This window comes from Carcharhinus amblyrhynchos, chromosome 7, assembly GCF_965287045.1.
Source record: "Carcharhinus amblyrhynchos chromosome 7, sCarAmb.v2.hapA, whole genome shotgun sequence".
Lineage (NCBI taxonomy): Eukaryota > Metazoa > Chordata > Chondrichthyes > Carcharhiniformes > Carcharhinidae > Carcharhinus > Carcharhinus amblyrhynchos.
In genome coordinates this window covers 58,324,491-58,342,383 of record NC_137330.1, presented here as the reverse complement: position 1 = coordinate 58,342,383, position 17,893 = coordinate 58,324,491, and the positions used below count along the sequence as shown (strand labels likewise).

The 17,893-nt window shown below is 40.4% G+C and overlaps 1 protein-coding gene across 4 annotated transcripts in view; it reads right to left on the bottom strand.

Moving 5' to 3' along the window:
• Nucleotides 1-1,655: 1,655 nt before the first annotated feature.
• The window catches only part of cyp39a1 (cytochrome P450, family 39, subfamily A, polypeptide 1), a 42,716-nt gene continuing 26,478 nt past the window's right edge, over nt 1,656-17,893 (bottom strand). The window contains exons 10-13 of one of the 4 annotated variants that reach the window (XM_080192395.1): nt 15,024-15,133; nt 12,163-12,250; nt 11,171-11,339; nt 1,656-1,849 (exon numbers count right to left, since the gene is read on the bottom strand). In XM_080192395.1, coding sequence (XP_080048521.1) covers nt 11,217-11,339; nt 12,163-12,250; nt 15,024-15,133 — 321 coding nt within the window. In that variant the 3' untranslated portion in view covers nt 1,656-1,849; nt 11,171-11,216. Of the gene's footprint in view, nt 1,850-8,546; nt 11,340-12,162; nt 12,251-15,023; nt 15,175-17,893 lie in introns of those variants that run through there. The other 3 variants (XM_080192394.1, XM_080192396.1, XM_080192397.1) reach the window with 3 other exon arrangements.

The following is a 17,893-nucleotide window of genomic DNA, read 5'->3' as shown; positions in this document are numbered from 1 at the left end:
AACCTGCACATCTTTGGACTGTGGGAGGAAACCACAGCACTCCGACAAACCCATGCAGATACAAGGAGAATGTGCAAACTCCACATAGACAGTGATCCAAACCAGGAATCAAACCCAGGTCCCTGGAACTGTGAAGCAGCAATGCTAACCACTGTGCTACTGTGCCACCCTTTAGACCAATATTTATATGGTTGGCCTAGCTCAGTTTTTGATTAATGATAACTTGCAGGATGATGATAATCGAGGATTCGGCAATGGTAATGCAATTGAATGCCAAGGGGAGAAGGTAAGATTTTCTCTTAATGGAAATGTTCATTGCTTGGCACAAATGTGATTTGCCATTTATCAGCCCAAGCCTTAATATTGTCCAAGTCTTACTGCATTCAGACACAGTCGTCTTCAGTATCTAAGGAATTGTGAGTGGTGCTGACCAATGTGCAATTGTCGTAAACATCACTAGTTCTGACCTTATGAGGGATAGAAGGTCATTGATGAAACAGCTGAACCAAGATTCATGGTTAAACCAAGGACACTACCTGAGGAATTCCTGCAGCGATGTCTTGGGACTGAGATGATTGACCTCCAAAGATGACAACCATCTTCCTTTGTGCTGGATATGACTCTAGCCAGTGGAGTATATTCCTCCTAATTCCAAATGATTTCAATAATAAAAACAGAAAATGTTGGAAAAACTCAGCAGGCCCAGGACCATTTTTGGAGAGAAAAACAGTTAACTTCTGAGTCTGTATGACTTCTTCAGAGTACAAATGCTGTCTTGATGTCAAGGGCAGTCACTTCCACCTCACATCTTGAGTTCAGCTGTTCTGTCCATGTTGGCACCAATGTTTTAATGAGGTCAGGAGTCCAGTGGCATTGATGTAACCTAGGTGTTGTTGACAATATTTCCCGTCACTTTGTAGGTGATCGAGACTGAGCTGATGAGACAAACCTGGGCAATTTTCCACAATGTTGGGTAAATGTTGTATGCTGTACTGGGACAGCTTGACTAGCAGCACAGCTAGTTCTGGAGCATGAGTCGCCATTACTATTCATTACATTTTTGTCAGGACAAAAGCCTTTGTAGCTTCCAGTGCCTTCAGCAGTTTCTGTGCCAAATAATAACATCTATCAGTCTACTAGCTACATGACAAAATGCAGGAAATACACTTAATGAAATTCCAGCATTCTGAGTCTAAAGTGTGATTATTTCAAACTTATGGGAACCAAAAGACATAACCTGGTGGCAGAGAGTATCTGTGAATGAAAACCAAAATGTTTTAATCAGATATAATGCTGCATTAGATTTAGAAAAATCCAATGTTAGAGAGAGAAAAAGAGAACGAAAACAGTGAATCATGAAAAGTCTAAATGGCTGCCGTGACAATGAACACACAAGATGCTGACCAGCCCATGATGAATGTGAGGTTGGTGATATCATGGACGCATTTGAGAAGATTTTTAAAAAGTGCAGACTGACATCGAGTAGCTTTCTAAAATGCACCAGTGAAGAGAAAGGATCAGTTTTAGTGGGCAGGAGAGAGAGAGTTAAATAAATAGTTGGGATAGTCAGTGAAAGTGACAGCAAAAAATCCCAGCAGCATTTTTGAACCTCCAGCTCTAAATTGAAGCCCAGGTTAATGTGCTGTTGACCCAGGCTGGTCCATACACTCCCTCCACCAGCTGTCCCAGCAGCAGCTCAGTTTTGTCAGCCAGTGCACCATGCCAACTCCCCACCTTCAGCCAGAATCAGTCACTTGTTTGTCTCTTTCTGGCACTAATCTGGGTTGCAAATCAAATCTTCGGATCTCCTGAAATGAATTTCAAGGCTTGGTGCAGGAATCAGGTGAGCCTGTTGACAAGATTGAAAAATGTCACCAGAAAGTTATAAATTCAAAGACACAGATGAAAGGCTAACGGATCAGCTAACATGGGGTTTTACATACCTTGAAGTATAAAAAAAATCAATTGGAAAGGACGAGCTCACAACATTGTAGGTTTTGGGTATTGCCAGAGCACATGAAATCACAAGAAGACAGATGAAGACGCTGACTACCTAATGGCTGGCTTTCCGTTAAGTCAAGGGTAAGACAACAGGGTTGATGTAGTGCAACAAAAACAAGAGAATGCACACCAAATAGAAATATTTGCAAGAGCTGTAGGCTATCACAAGTCTACAGGACGAAGGAAATGTCTTGCATATGGATCAAACTGCAGAGCTTGTGGAAAGCCAAATCACTGGGAAAAGGTGAGCAGAAAGAATGGAGTCTGAGCAACAGGGTGAATGAAAAGTAAAAACATCTAGATCCTGGAAAATAATGATGAGTTTGAGAATACAATAGTCCTAGGAACCAAACAACTGCCTGAACATCTGGATGCGACAGTTCCCAGAAAAATAAAATTCATACAACCATTCCAATCAGGAAGAGGATGAGACGTAGGCTGACCACCGTAAATCTGAAGCTGAAGTTTGATACCGGAGCACAGAGTAGTATCATCCCACTCAGACTCTGCCAGAAGTTCTTTCTTAAATGTGTGAAAAATATAGTGACCAAGGAAATTTGCTCTGAAACCTGATGTTTACAGCATATGACAGAGCTGCAAGGAGCTGCAGTTTATCTCAGGAAACTTATTCTAGGATCATACTGATGGAGGCCAAACTCTGTGACAATAACTCAGTCGAAACTTCAGCATTTTCACCTGTCTTAAATATGACCTCTTGTTATCTGCTTCTAGAATCCCTGACGGTCCAGAATACACAGAATATACACATTCCAATGAGAAAGAAAAATTCCAAGGGGAGGGCCCATCATCTGTGGTTAACTAAAAAAGTTAAAAACAGTGTCAAAAAAGCATACAATTACACAAACACAGGCAGCCGATCAGTAGCTTGGAGAGAATATGAAAAGGTGAGGGAGGGAAAATCGAGAGTACAAGAGAAAAATAGCTAGGAATTAAGGATGACTACTAAGGGTTTCTACCATATTTAAGTGAGAAAAGAGCTAATAAAGTGAGATTTGGCCCTACAGAAAGTATATCTGGGATTGACAGTGGAAAATAGGGAGATGGCAGGTGAATTAAACAGATACTTTGCATCAATCTTCACTTTAGAGGACACAAATAGCCCAGAAATAGCTGCAAATTAGGAAATAGAACAATGGACAATATTGCACAGGAACAGGCCTCTTGGTCCACCAAGCCTGCACCGACACATGGTGCCTTTCTAAACTAAAGACCTATTTCCTTTATGTGGTCCATATCTCTCTATTCCCTGTCTATTCATGTATCTATCAAGATGGTTCTTAAACATTGCTATTATATTTGCTTCTACCACCTTCTCCGGCAGCATGTTCCAGGCACTTACCGCCCTCTGTGTAAATAAAATCTTGCCTCTCACTTCTCCTTTAAACTTTCTCCCTTTTACCTTTAACCTATGTCAATTACTAGGGAAATGGCATTTCTACTCTGGAAGGGCAACAGGAACTCAGGAAATTCACAATCAGCAGGGAAGTGGTATTAAACAAAATTGCTGGGTCTGTGGGTTGCCAAATCCAGATGGACTTCACATTATGGTCTTGAAATTATTTACTAATGAGATAGTTAATACATTGGTTTAATTTTCCAAAATTCCCAAGATTCAGTGAAGGTTCCATTAGATTGCAAAATAGCAAATGTAATTCCTTTACTCAAAAGAGAGACACAAAGTGTGCAGTTAGGTAGAGTCAACATGGTCTTGCGAAAGGGAAATCAGGAAATCATGATTAACCAATTTGAGTTCTTTGAAGGAATTACATGCACTGTGGATAAAGGGGAACCAGTGGATATACTGTAGAGCTTTGACAAAGAGTCATCTGGACTCACCGTCAGCTCTTTTCTCTCCTTACAGATGTTGCCAGACCTACTGAGATTTTCCAGCATTTTCTCTTTTGGTTTCGGATTCCAGCATCCACAATAATTTGCTTTTATACTGTATTTAGATTTCATTTGATAAGATTTTTTTAAGAAAACACCCATAAAAGATTCTTAAGGTGTTCAATTAATTTATAAAAAATCAATTGTTAACCTTTAGTAAAGAAAGTTAATGATTGGAATAATTCTATTGCTATAGAGGCATTTTTTTAAAATAGCATTAATGCATATTATTCGTAAAGAACCAGAAATGAATTGTTACGTGAATAAATATTCCGGAGAGCTATATTCACTTGTCACAGTGCATTCACGGGTTGAGTAACAATGTATCAGTTCACCAGCCACATGGAGAGATGCAAGAAATAACTCTATAACGTTCCAGCATTTTGAGTCTAAAGTGTGATCATTTCAAACTTAGGTGAACTAGAAGACATGTAGCATCTTATTTCATCTCCACATCGTCTCCAATGCACTGTAAATTTTGTACAATACAATGACAAGTTGATAAAGATTACTGTGATTACAAAAGAGATTAAATGAAACAAAAAAATTTGATCACAAAAATTCTGGTGTAGTTGTGAAAGCAGTAGAAGGAATTCTGCTCTGGATTAGCATTTGTCTTCAGGAATTATGCTTATTCAGATTTAGACTGGATGCTTCAGCAACCAATTAAACTCCATCTAATCAACTGACTGAATTTGGACTGGGAATAAAATTGCCAACTTTGGTTGGAGGTTTGGTCATGTGATGTTGCAATCACATGACAGTTAGGTTGGAAACAGCTGATTGGCTACTACAGCATTAAAACTATTGGCCCTCCACTTTTGACTTTCTCCATTTAATACAGCAATAAAAGGTGGGTGGGTCATCTCCCAAATTGTCTGCACCAGTGCTGATATGTGGTAGGAAATCCTAGCTGGTGTACATGGCCTAGTTTCTCACAGGATAGTGCCTTTAGCAACTGGCATGTTATCGTTACTTTACACTTCTTTTCACCTATCCCTTTGTACAGTTCTATTTCTGGAATTTTAGTTATTGTTATGCTGGACACAAAATGGCATAAACCATTTATTCTTTCTCTTTCCACAGATGCTGCCTGACCTGCTGAGTATTGATGTGGCGATGCCGGCGTTGCACTGAGGTAAACACAGTAAGAGGGAATCGATATGAAGTGACTGGGAGCGAGGAGGTTAGCTCGCAAATAGAGAGGGATTGTCGACGGTGTAAGAGGGAGGATAGACAGGTGACGGAGAAGGGGAGCGCTCAGGCCGAAGGTTTGAGATGTGTCTATTTAAATGCTAGGAGTGTGGTGAACAATGTGGATGAGCTTAGATCATGGATTGCTGCTTGGAAATGTGATGTGGTGGCCATTACAGAGATTTGGATGTCTCAGGGACAGGACTGGATACTTCAAGTGCCGGGTCTCAGATGTTTCAGGAGGGACAGGGAAGGAGGCAAAAGAGGTGGGGGAGTGGCACTGTTGATCAGGGATAATGTCATGGCTGTAGAGAAGGTGGACGTTGTGGAGGGATTGTCTACGGAGTCTCTGTGGGTGGAAGTTCGGAACAGGAAGGGGTCAATAACTTTACTGGGTGTTTTCTATAGGCTGCCCATTAGTAACAGGGATGTTGAGGAGGAGATAGGGAAACAGATCCTGGGGAGTTGCAATAATAACAGTTGTCATGATGGGAAATTTTAATTTCCCAAATATTGATTGGAATATCCCTAGGGTAAGGGGTTTGGATGGGGAGGAGTTTGTTAGGTGTGTTCAGGAGGGTTTCCTGACACAGTATGTGGATAAGCCTACAAAAGGAGAGGCTGTACTTGATCTGGTATTGGGTAATGACCCTGGACAGGTGTCAGATCTCTCGGTGGGAGAGCATTTTGGGGTAGTGATCATAACTCTATCTCCTTTACATTAGCATTGGAGAGGGATAGGATCCGGCAAGCAAGGAAAGTGTTTATCTGGAGTAAGGGGAAATATGAAGCCATCGGGCAGGAAATTAGAGACATAAATTGGAAGGAGGTATTCTCCAGAAAATGTACCGAAGGTGGCAGATTTTCAAGGAACGTTTGTCTGGAGCTCTGCATGACAACGTTCCGATGAGACAGGGAGGTTATGGTAGGTTACAGGAACTGTGGTGCACAAAAGTTGTAACAAATCTTTTCAAAAAGAAAAGCGTACGAAAGGTTCAGGGAGCTAGGTAATGTTAGGGATCTAGAGGAGTATATGGCTTGTAGGGAGGAACTTAAGAAGGCAATTAGGAGAGCCAGAAGGGGGTCACGAGAAGGCCTTGGCAGGTAAGATCAAGGGAAACCTTAAGGCATTCTACAAATAGGTGAAGAGTAAAAGAACCTATAAAATGTGACGGTGCAAAAGTTTCTATAGAACCAGTAGAAATAGCAGAGGTGCTCAATGAATACTTCGGTATTCACAGTGGAAAAAGATCTTGGTGGTTGTAGTGCAGGCTTGTGGTGGGCTGAAAAGCTTGAGTGTGTGGACATTAAGAAAGAGGATGTGTTGGAACTTTTTGAATAGCATCAAGATAGATAAGTCACCGGGACCAGATGGGATGTACCCCAGGTTACTGTGGGAGGTAAGGGAAGAGATTGCAGAGCCTCTGGCAATGATCTTTGTGATGTGGGTATGCCGGCGTTGGACTGGCGTAAACACAGTAAAAAGTCTGACAACACCAGGTTTTAGTCCAACCTATTTATTTGATAATATACTCACAAGCTTTCGAGGGACACCCTCTTCGTCACCTGACGAAGAGGGTGTCCCTCGAAAGCTTGTGAGTATATTATCAAATAAATAGGTTGGACTAAAACCTGGTGTTGTCAGACTTTTTACGATGATCTTTGTGACATCAGTGGAGACAGGAGAAGTTCTAGAGGATTGCGGATGTGGTTCCTATATTCAAGAAAGGGAATAGAGATAGCCCAGGAAATTATTGACTGGTGAGTCTAACCTCCGTGGTTGGTAACTTGATGGAAGAGATCCTGAGAAACAGGATTTATGAACATTTAAAGTATAGTATGATCAAAAGTAGTCAGCATGGCTTTGTTAAAGGCGGATGATGTCTTACGAGCTAGTTGAGTTTTTGAAAATGTGACTAAACACATTGACGAAGGACGAGTGGTGGATGTGGTTTATATGGACTTCAGCAAGGCATTCGATAAAGTCCCCCATGCAAGGCTTATTGAGAAAGTGAGGGGCCATGGGATCGAAGGGGAAGTTGCTTTGTGGATCCAGAACTGGTTTGCCTGCAGAAGGCAGAGAGTGGTTGTAGATGGGTCTTTTTCTGCATGGAGGTCAGTCACCAGTGGGGTGCCCCAGGGATCTGTTCTGGGACTCTTGCTGTTTGTGATTTTTATAAATGACCTGGATGAGGAAGTGGAGGGATGGGTGGTGAGTTTGCCGATGACACGCAGGTCGGAGGTGTCGTGGATAGTTTGGAGGGATGTCAAAAGTTGCAGCGTGACATAGATAGGATGCAAAACTGGCTGGAGAAGTGGCAGGTGGACTTCAACCTGGATAAATGTGCAGTGGTCCATTTTGGCAGGTCAGATGGGATGAAGGAATGTAATATTAAGGGTAAGACTCTTAGCAGTGTGGAAGATCAGAAGGATCTTGGGGCCTGGGTTCATAGGACTCTCAAATCGGCTTTGCAGGTAGAGGATATGGTTAAGAAGGCATATGGTGTACTGGCCTTCATCAATCGAGGAATTGAATTTGAGCTGAGAGATAATGCTGCAGCTGTATAAGACCCTGGTGAGACCCCATGGAGAAATGTGCTCAGTTCTGGTCGCCTCATTACAGGAAGGATGTGGAAGCCATTGAAAGGGTGCAGAGGAGATTTACAAGGATGTTACCTGGATTGGGTGGCATTGCCTTATGAGGTTAGGTTGAGAGAGTTCGACCTTTTCTCCTTGGAGAAACGAAGGAGGAGAGGGGACCTGATAGTGGTGTATATGATAAGAGGTATTGATCAGGTGGACTCTCAGGGCTGAAATGGCTGCCACAATGGGACATTAAGGTGCTGGAGAGTAGGTACAGAGGAGATGTCAAGATTAAGTTTTTCACTCAGAGGGTGGTGGGTGAGTGGAATTGGCTGCCGTCGGTGGTGGTGGAGGCAAATTCATTAGGGTCTTTTAAGAGACTTCTGGATGAGTACATGGGACTTAATAGGATTGAGGGTTATAGGTAAGCCTAGTAGGTACAGATAAGATTGCTTGTGGGCTGAAGGGCCTATTTGTGCTGTAGTTTTTCTATGATTCTAAGTCTCAACACCAGGTTAAAGTCCAACAGGTTTATTTGGCAGCAAAAGCCATTAGCTTTTGGAGTGCTGCTCCTTCACCAGGTGAGTGATGGAGGAGCTGTGCTCCAAAAGCTAGTGGCTTTTCTACCAAATAAACCTGTTGGACTTTAACCTGGTGTTGAGACTTCTTACTTGCTGAATATTGCTAGCATTTTTACTTTTAATGCAGACTTGCAGCATCTGTAATACTTTACTTTTGGATTAAATGATCAGCAAATTGGAAGCTGATCCATCAGATCATTAGCAGAAAAATTGTCAAGTTTTGTTGCAAATTGACAATTTTAAATTGTTTGAAAATGAATCTAAATACATTAGGTCCAATCTTTTTGTCATTGCTGACAAAAATTATACAGATCACGTCAAAAGATATTTTCTCCAGATCAATGCATTGTTTAAATGTATATTCTAATATATTTTTAACAACAGATTTAATATTTCTGACATTAGGTCAAAGAATTAGCAACAATAAATTGGTATTTACACGTTCGCTACTTCACCACTATATGTTTTACTACTTTTCAACCTTTTAATTGCTTTAAATCCAAGTTTCTTGTCCTCTTGTATGCTTCAAGCTAAAGATAAACCTGTAGGAATGGAAATACACTCCTGTTCCAGTGTTGTAAATAGGATACAATGTACAGTATCTTGCACTTGTCCCTATTAAGTCTCAATACCATTCAATTACGTAACACCTAAAATGTAGAATATAGCCCAAGGTGCTTCACTGGGGACTTATCAAACAGAAGTTGACACCATACCAGATTGAGAAATGTTAGGTCAACATAGTTGGTTATAAGGAACATTTAACAACCTAGGCAGCAGAAGGCACAGCAAACAACGGTGGAGCACATAATTTGTGCAGGGAATCAGAGCTGGAGGAGTGCAGATATTTTGGAAGGTTTAGCTATAGGAGAGATTTGAAAACAATGAGTTTTTTAAATGTTGCTGTACCAAGAGGTGTTATAGGTCAGGGAGCACACTGTATATGGGTGAATGGGACATGTTAGACTAGGCAACTACTGCTTCTATCCTCAGTTATATTTTGATTTATTTTTGAAATAAGTACATAAAATTAAATAAATGGGGAAGTGGATTTTCCAATGTTAAAGTGTCGTCTAGTAAAATAAGGAAGATGAACAGATGTTTGGATTTTTGTATTCATCTGTGGGGCATGGGTGCCAGTATTTATTGCCCATCCTTAATGGCTGAGGGCAGTTTAGAATCAGCCACATTGCTGTGGCTCTAAAACCTATCTGGTTTACCAATCAACAATGGTTTCATGGTTATCAGTAGATTTTTAATTAAAAAATTCTATTTGCCGTGGCAGGATTTGAACCCAGATCCCCAGAACAATAGCTGAGTTTCTAGACTAATATTCCAGCAATAATACCACCAGGCTATTGCCTCCCCTTAAGCACTTTTAGGAGCTAGTCAGTGTTCACAGCTGTTTATAAGCACTAGTGCCGTTTTAAGAATTTGAAAGTGCTTTCATTCTTCTCCTTTAAACCAACTTTTAATTCCAGAAACCCTCAGTATCACTGGCTGTGCTCACAACTGCCCCTGTCCAACACCCCAACTCTCAAATTTTGGTGGAATAAAGATTCTGGAAGTGCCCTGATTCGGTGTTGTGCGTGGTGCTGGGAGAGGTTTGCGCAGAGTCAAGGAGAGGGTGGTGTTGTGGGTGGTTGGGATAGGAATTGAGGGTGAGTGATAGGAGTTACAAATGAAAGGCTAGATAACAGAGCTGGGGATGTGAGAATGTTCTGAGTTTTATTGATTTCAATGCTTTGCTGAAGACCAAAGCTTCATCCCTGCTCAGAGTGGCACTAAATAAATTAGCCTCACCATTTGCCATTATTGGGGTGATGCGATCTGGATCCCTGTCTTTGCACCTATCAGTGGTAAACTGTAGGTAGTTCAGTCACACTCATGACAGTATTCGATAGGTGGACATCCCTGTTTGAATGTCTATAGCAATGAGACAAATTGTGGTAATGCACAGATGACAGCAAGTTGTGAAAGGTGACCCTATGCATTTGGATGATGCTAGCAATGGGTACCATGTAGAAGAAGAGGAGAATACTAATGATTAACCCTCAGTGGACCTCAAAGATGGTTGTGCAAAAACAGCCCAACTGAGATGGACCATGGGGGGAAAAGTAGTAGAATAGAAGAGATAGTGGAAGAGATCAAATGTGTTGAATGCTGAAGAAAGGTCAAAGCAGGTAAGAAGAATGCACATTTGACTTCATTTTCTGAAACCAGTTTCCCACAAACATTTACTTCTGTTGTCTTTTATCGACAAAGCATTATTACAAGTGGGGAGAAAAGGAACTGAGATGCTAATGAGCTAAACTTAATGTAGCTTCTCATGGAATGTAATTTGATAAATATCTCACCCACTGTATTGGAAGGTTTTTGATCCTGTTCTGAATCCTGCTTTCTGCAGGATTTAAGTACTTCACTAGCTTGTGGGTGCTCTTGCCCATCGTGCCTGCAGGAACTCTTTATCAGTGTTATAGTCATGCAATGGTACATATACTTCAGCTTCTCTAATAATGCTACTTATTAAATTGCAAGTAATACCTTTTAGTAATTCTCTTTATTTTCATAGCCCTAATTCTGCACCTGAGCTTTTATGTTGAAGACTTCTGTGCCTTTAGGCAGCGAAGGATGTGGATAATTTTTGAGTTCCCCAACAATCTTTACCAGTTCTGACACAGTCACTAAATTCAAAATGTCAGCTCTGTTCTCTCTCCTCAGATACTGGTCAGATCCGCTGAGATTTTGTTTTTTTTTTGTTTTAGATTCCAGAATCTGCAGTAATTTGCTTTAATCTTTTCTGATTCCTCCTTTGATCATGAGGGGCTTCTCTACTATTACTATGTCAATGTGAAATTATTAATCTTTGTTATCTAACATGCACATGATTCTGCATGATGTACCTCAGACAGATATGGTTATTGCTTTTACATTGTACAGGAAAGAAAATCATTGATCAGATCTATTTTTGAGTACAGTTGTTAGGTTTGATGTAAATAATGGCCATCTGCATTTATATTCGACTCTGCAAGAACCCACTGGCTGCTGGGTTCCTACTAAATGAAGCGGACTCTGAAAAGAGAGAAAGAAAAATCGATGTCAAATTTCAATAACAAATTTAAATATACAACAGTTTCTGTTACATTGCTATCATGGAGAGATGCAGTTTTCACAGCTACCTCACACACAATTAATTCAACAGAATACAGTAATGAACCACAATTCTACATGTGTTTGAGATATGTGGCATGTTACCTCATACTGTATGATTCATACTATATATTCTAGCATTTCCAGAATGGCTTTTTATGAGAACACAAGATCAAACAAATGTTATCTTAATGATTTTGAGAAGCCAGATGTAGCTTTAATATTATTCTCAGATCAACATTATGCATTCCAATCAGATATACATGGTTAAAATGCAGAGTTCAACCTCTTGTACTTTATCTCAACTGTATGCTTCAGCTGACACCTCAGAAAAGAGCTCCATGCTGCACTAGACACTTCCCAAATTCCCATATCTGCCATTCTGTCGACCTTCCAGTAAGGAAGCCAATTCATGCTGAGTTAAAATGGTGTTGGTTTTCCAATTATAAACTGATTTTGGAATTGATTTAAAAAGATTGAATAGTACTTTATTATTTTGCATGTGAAGATTGTCCAGACACTTGAACAGAATATGCTTCAGATGTTGCCTTTTTGAACCTATAATTTGCTGGCCAATCTTTCTCTGCATCAGCTATGACTCTTTGCATTGGCTGTATGACCATCATCAGATTTGAAATTGGAGCTCTCATGAACAGCTCAACAATGTGCCCACTTCTATTAAAATAGTTAACATGTTATGAATCTGCCAAATTATTTGGCTTGCATGCAATTTATATTGCTTTACCTCTTTTGGGACAGGATCCAATAGAGTAAACTCATATTTGTGAAGTATGAGAGCAGCAAACATGTGAATTTCCAGCAATGCAAACCACCTATGAGGAAACAAAATAACTATTTGAAGCAGAAACCAGGCTCAATATAAGATAACTAGACAGTAATTAGCAGCTATATTTCACCAATAATCAGATTATTGAAGCTTTACTTGTATTTTCTAAAGAGCTCTGAGCCAGTGTGTTGTAGTTTCTCAGACTTTCATCTGTCCCCACAGCAAAGGTTTTTCTGGAATAAGTCCCTAGCCTGTCATATAGCTTGTGGGGCACCAGTCTACATCAAACATGGCTGGCCAGGAGTCTCCTGCTCTGGTCACACCATTGGTGTGTTGTTTATGTTGGAAGGATTCTGCAAGTTGATACTCAAGATATTTGACCACCTTATGAACATATCTTTCTTGGCCATCAAGTCCTTGGGTGGAACTTGAGTTTGGAGCTTCTGAATCAGAGGCAGGGATGCTACCCACTGCACCACAAGACCTCCTGAGCAAGTAGGTACTCTGTTTTTATTACTGAAGCTCCTGGTCAGCTGGCATGACCTTATCATGCCTTTGATAGATTGGAAAGTTTCTTCAATCTCCAGTAACTTTACAGACACATGCACAAATCCCTGTTAAGTTGCTCAATCTTTTAAGGCTAATGCTTCAGTGCACTAGGAAAGAAGTGAAATCCAACTGAGAAAAAGCTATACAGGGCAACACATTGCAGTATCAATTCATCTAACATCTGTGCTTAAAAACAAAGTGCTGAAACACTCAGTAGATCTGGCAGCATCTGTGGAGTAAAAAAACACCCGGTGTGGAGAGGGTCGGGTCGGGATGCCAATCTCCTCATGAACCTGCTCCTGGGCCTGGTGAAACACGCCATCAACAGGTCCAGGCAGCGGGCGATCGACAGGGCCGTCCGTCCCAACTGCCTGCCCCTCTACTGCGGCTACGTTCGCGGCCGGGTGTCCCTGGAGAGGGAGCACGTGGTGTCTGTGGGCACTGTCGAAGCCTTCCGTGGCCGTTGGGCACCGCAGGGGCTGAGGTGCCTTATAGACCCCGATAATCACATTTTGATTTGACGTGTCTTAAGTTTCCTTTGTACTTTTTGTTTCTGTTTGGGCTGTTCCCCCTCCTTTTGGGGAGCTGCCCCCTTTTTCTTTGTCCGAACGTAATTTAAGTTTGTTTACCTGGTTCAACCCGCAAGACCAAAGAAACAGTTAACATTTTGAGCTGAACATAACTTCAGAACCTTATAGCAACTGTATATGAGAGTCAGTGGTAATGAGTTGTGGGAAGAATAAAAAAGTATATACATCATAGGTGTGTGCTGGCTTGCATCCATATAAATTCAGCAGCAGCATCCAGTGCCCCTCAAATTTAGTTATTTCATGTTAATATGGACTCATTATTGAATTCCTTGGTTCCAGTAAATTCTCAGCAAGGGGAAAATGGTGACTGAAACCAACTTTGCAATCCTTCAATGACTTGATTAAGACAGCTTTTTCTTTGATTATTCTTCCAGCAGCTAATGACTCAGATTCATTTTTCATATGTCCTTAACCGTTCCTAGTCAGGTAGTTTTGTTCTGATTCTTTTATTCCGTAGTCACTGAGTTCAAATGCGTTGATGTTTAATGAATGAAAAATGTCAGCAACAATTATGTTGTCTTCGGTTTTGAGGCAGATGTAAGAGAAAGCAAGGGTGGTGGACCAAATGAAACATAAGACGTACAGCAGGTGAACAAGAAATGTGGGACAGAACCTTCTCCAAAGATTTCTAAGTACCATAACGGCAAGAAACATGGGGTGAACTACACCAGTGTCTCAGGCTTGTTCCTCATCACAATCTTTTGACACAGTCAATTTTTGGGGGGGAATTGGGAGCTTGACACCAGTAAAGGGTGGTGGAGATTAAACATGCTGGTGAAACTGGCTTCTGAACACTTAGCTGTCATTTCACAAGAGTGCCCCAATCTCATGGTGCATCAGGACACTCTCTCTCCCACCCCCAATGACATTGTGGGGTGGGGGGGGGGGGGGTGGAAATCCAATCAGCGCCATGTTCTACTGGGCCCCAACATAAGTTGCCTGCATCAGGGCCTTCCCCCAGCTGACCCCCAATATGTCCCCCCACTGTCATGAATCCCCTTCATGATCCACTCCTGTACAACCTCCCTGTATAGTTTTGTTTAATTTTTATATGCAGTCATGTTTTTGTTTAAAATGTGACATCTTGTGGTATAGTTCTATCGGTTAATCATGGTATTTGCATTTCTGTTTGTTCATAGTGAATCAGAGGTGCACTATTTTATGACAAGGATTGCTGATATTTTTAACATATATATAATACATGGGGCTACTGCTTTACAATAGTTGAATAAATCAAACACTAATTTTGTTACCTGGTACTCTAGCATGTTTATCAATATCTTGATGCCAAGATAATTTGGACTGATTAGTCTGGTTCCTGTTGAGCACACTTCCACAGCACAGATCTTCATATTCAAAGCCAACAGTTATTTACTCTGTTGTACTACTCAAAAGCATTCAGAAGTATGTTCATATGTGAAATAAAATTATCACTGAGGCAAAGCAGACATTTTTTTTTGAAACAAATATAAAAATGTTTTTCTAGTTAAGACCTGATCTATAATTGGCAGATTCTATGAAATAACTCAAGGACTATTACTTGTCATGGCCTAACCACACATTCCCACCCTAAAATGTCTGCAGCATTAATCTACCAGCTTCATTTAGAGATACATTGCAATGTTATATTTAACATTTTAGCCAATAACTGAAAAACATGATATTGAGCCTGTCTCCTACCTTCCTGGGCATTGATATCTGCCTCCTCCAAAAGCCATGAAGCCATCCAAGAAAACGTGTTTTTCTATATCTGCCTTTTTCCATCGGTCCTGCAGGAAGATGACATTTTTCTGCATGATTGTGTGGAAATAAAACAAAGTCAAGTACCAAACTGTGGATGGAAAGCAGAGATAAACGTTTAACAAATCGATCAAATGAAGAATAAGCTGGAATGATAGTCTATAGCAGACAAAACAGGGTAGGGAGTTAGGGGTATTTGTGGATAGTTTGCTGACACTGTACAGTTACAGGAACAGTAAAGAAAACAAACAAGTTCTTAAGCAAAAGAATAGGATGCAAGTCCCAGAAAGTGATAAGTATAAGTGATTGTATATTAAGCACTAAGTTTTGTATAGTTCTGGTTGCAACTACTGTGGAAACAGGGGGAAAGCAAAATTCATTCCTCAAGTTGAGCACCTGGCTAATATTGTGAGTTTGTGGAAACTTATTACACTGGAGAAAAGGTTCAGGGAGAATCTTACAATCAATTTATCTTACTTATTCAATCACAAAATACATCACTACACCTTAAACCAGAAATCTTAACACTGTTTGACATAAAAGTTTACCAAAAAAAAAGTATGGAATCGAGTTTGGTGGTGAATAACTAATATAAATTTAATTTCACCTAATGTAAAGAAAGATCAAATCTAGTACTCCCAATTTACATTTAGAAGGAATTAGGTAAAGGAAAGAGATGCTAGAATCTTCCATTTTCATTCATTTTGTTGATCTGGAGTGATACATAAGCCAGGCTGGATAAAGGCAGCAGAATTATTTCCCTAAAGAACATGAGTGAACCAGATGGTTTTTCATGATAATCCGGTAGTTTCATAGTTGCCACTACTGATGCTAACTTCCTTTTTAAATTAACTGAATTTAAACACTTCATTAATGGGAATTAGGTTCCCATCATTTAATTTTTAATAAAATTCCAGTCAGCACAAGAAGAGGGCCTGAATAGGCCCTGTGATTACCAATAATTGACTTTAACTGGCTGCCTGTTGTTCCCTGACAGGCAGCCGATCTGACCCCAAGACAGTAAAATTAGGTCAAGATTGTGTTGCCAAATGAACACAGAGGCTGGTTTCGCCAAATTGCAGACCCACGTGAATCTTCTCACTATGATTTGCCTTCTTCAATGCCATCTGCATGCTTACCTTCAGTAAAATCTTGTTGCAAGGTCTCTCTGTCTACAGCCATTTAGATAATAACCTGCCTTCCTGATTTTGCTACCAACGTGGATAATCTGACATTTATCCACATTGTACTGCATCTTCCATGCATCTCCCCACTCACTTATGTCCAAATCACACTGAAGCAACTCTGCATCCTCTTCACAGCTAACTCTCCCACCCAGCTTTATGTCATCTGGAAATATTACATTTAGTTTGCTCATCTAAATCATTAATATACATTGTGAATAGCTTGGGGTCCTAGCATTGACCCCTTTGGTATACCACTAGTTGCTGCCTGTCACTTGGGGAGGAAAAACCTGATTATTCCTACTCTTTGTTTCCTGTCTGCCAATCAGTTTTCTATCCATCTCTAATCCCATCAGCTCCACCCACCCCCAATCCCATGCACTTTCATTTTACGGCTAACCTCTCAAACTGGACCTTGTTGAAAGCCTTCTGAAAATACAAATAAACAACATCCACTGACACCCCCTCATCAACTCTACTAGTTACATTCTTGAAGACTTCCAGTAGATTTGTCAAGCATGATTTCTCTTTTGTAAATCCATGCTTACTCTGTCCGGTCCTGCCACTATTTTCCAAGTGCTCTGCTATTAAATCTTTTATAATGGACTCTAGCATTTCTCCCATTACCGATGGCAGGCTGATTGGTCTATAATTCCCTGGTTTCTCTCTACCTCTCTTTTCAAACAGGCTGATTACATTTTCTACCTTCCAGTCATCTAATAGGAACTGTTCCAGAGTCTACAGAATCTTGGAAGATGACCACCAATGCATCTACTACTTCTGTGGCCACTTCCTTAAATACTCAGGAATGCATTTTATCAGGCCCTGGGAATTTATCAGCATTCAATCCCATCAATTTTCCCAACCCCATTTCCCTACCAATACTGATTTCCTTTAGTTTCCCCCCCTCACTAAACCCATGTTCTCCAACATTTGTTGTATGTTATTTGATTCCTCCTTTGTGACATTATAACTAAAGTATGTGTTCAGTTGGTCAGCCATTTCTTTATTCCCCATTATAAATTCCCCTGTTTCTCACTGTAAGGGGCCTACATTTGGCTTCAGCAATCTTTTTCTCTTCATATACCTATAGAATATGATGACAAGAGTCATAGTCAGTATAGTTGAACAGAGATGAAAAATAACAAAAAAAAATCTAATTGGTGCATAGTACATTGGGAAGACATCAAGATTACCAGGACCTATGAAAAAAAACAAACTGGGAAAACTTGGCAGGCAATGGAGAAGAAATAAGATAGCTAGGAATTAGTTTTGACAGCAAAAATGCTGAGGAAAAGATAAGGGAGCAGGTAAGTATGGAACAACGAAATAAAGAAAATCGACAAATTAGCACAACTGCAATACAGCTATTAGTGTTGTGCCTCAATATATCTGACCCTGATTTAAGCATCATATTTTTCCAGCATATTCCCAACCCGCCATGGGAATCGGAGTGGGCGAGGGGCGGACCAGGGAACGGTCCATTATTTCAATAAACTGCTATATGACTTAGAAAGTTTTGTAAAATACCCTAGAAATCTATAATTGTACTTCACTGTTGTTCCTAATTTCTGTTGATTAAGATCAGTCCAAATTATGAACTTGCTTTTGTTGTAACCAAGGAAC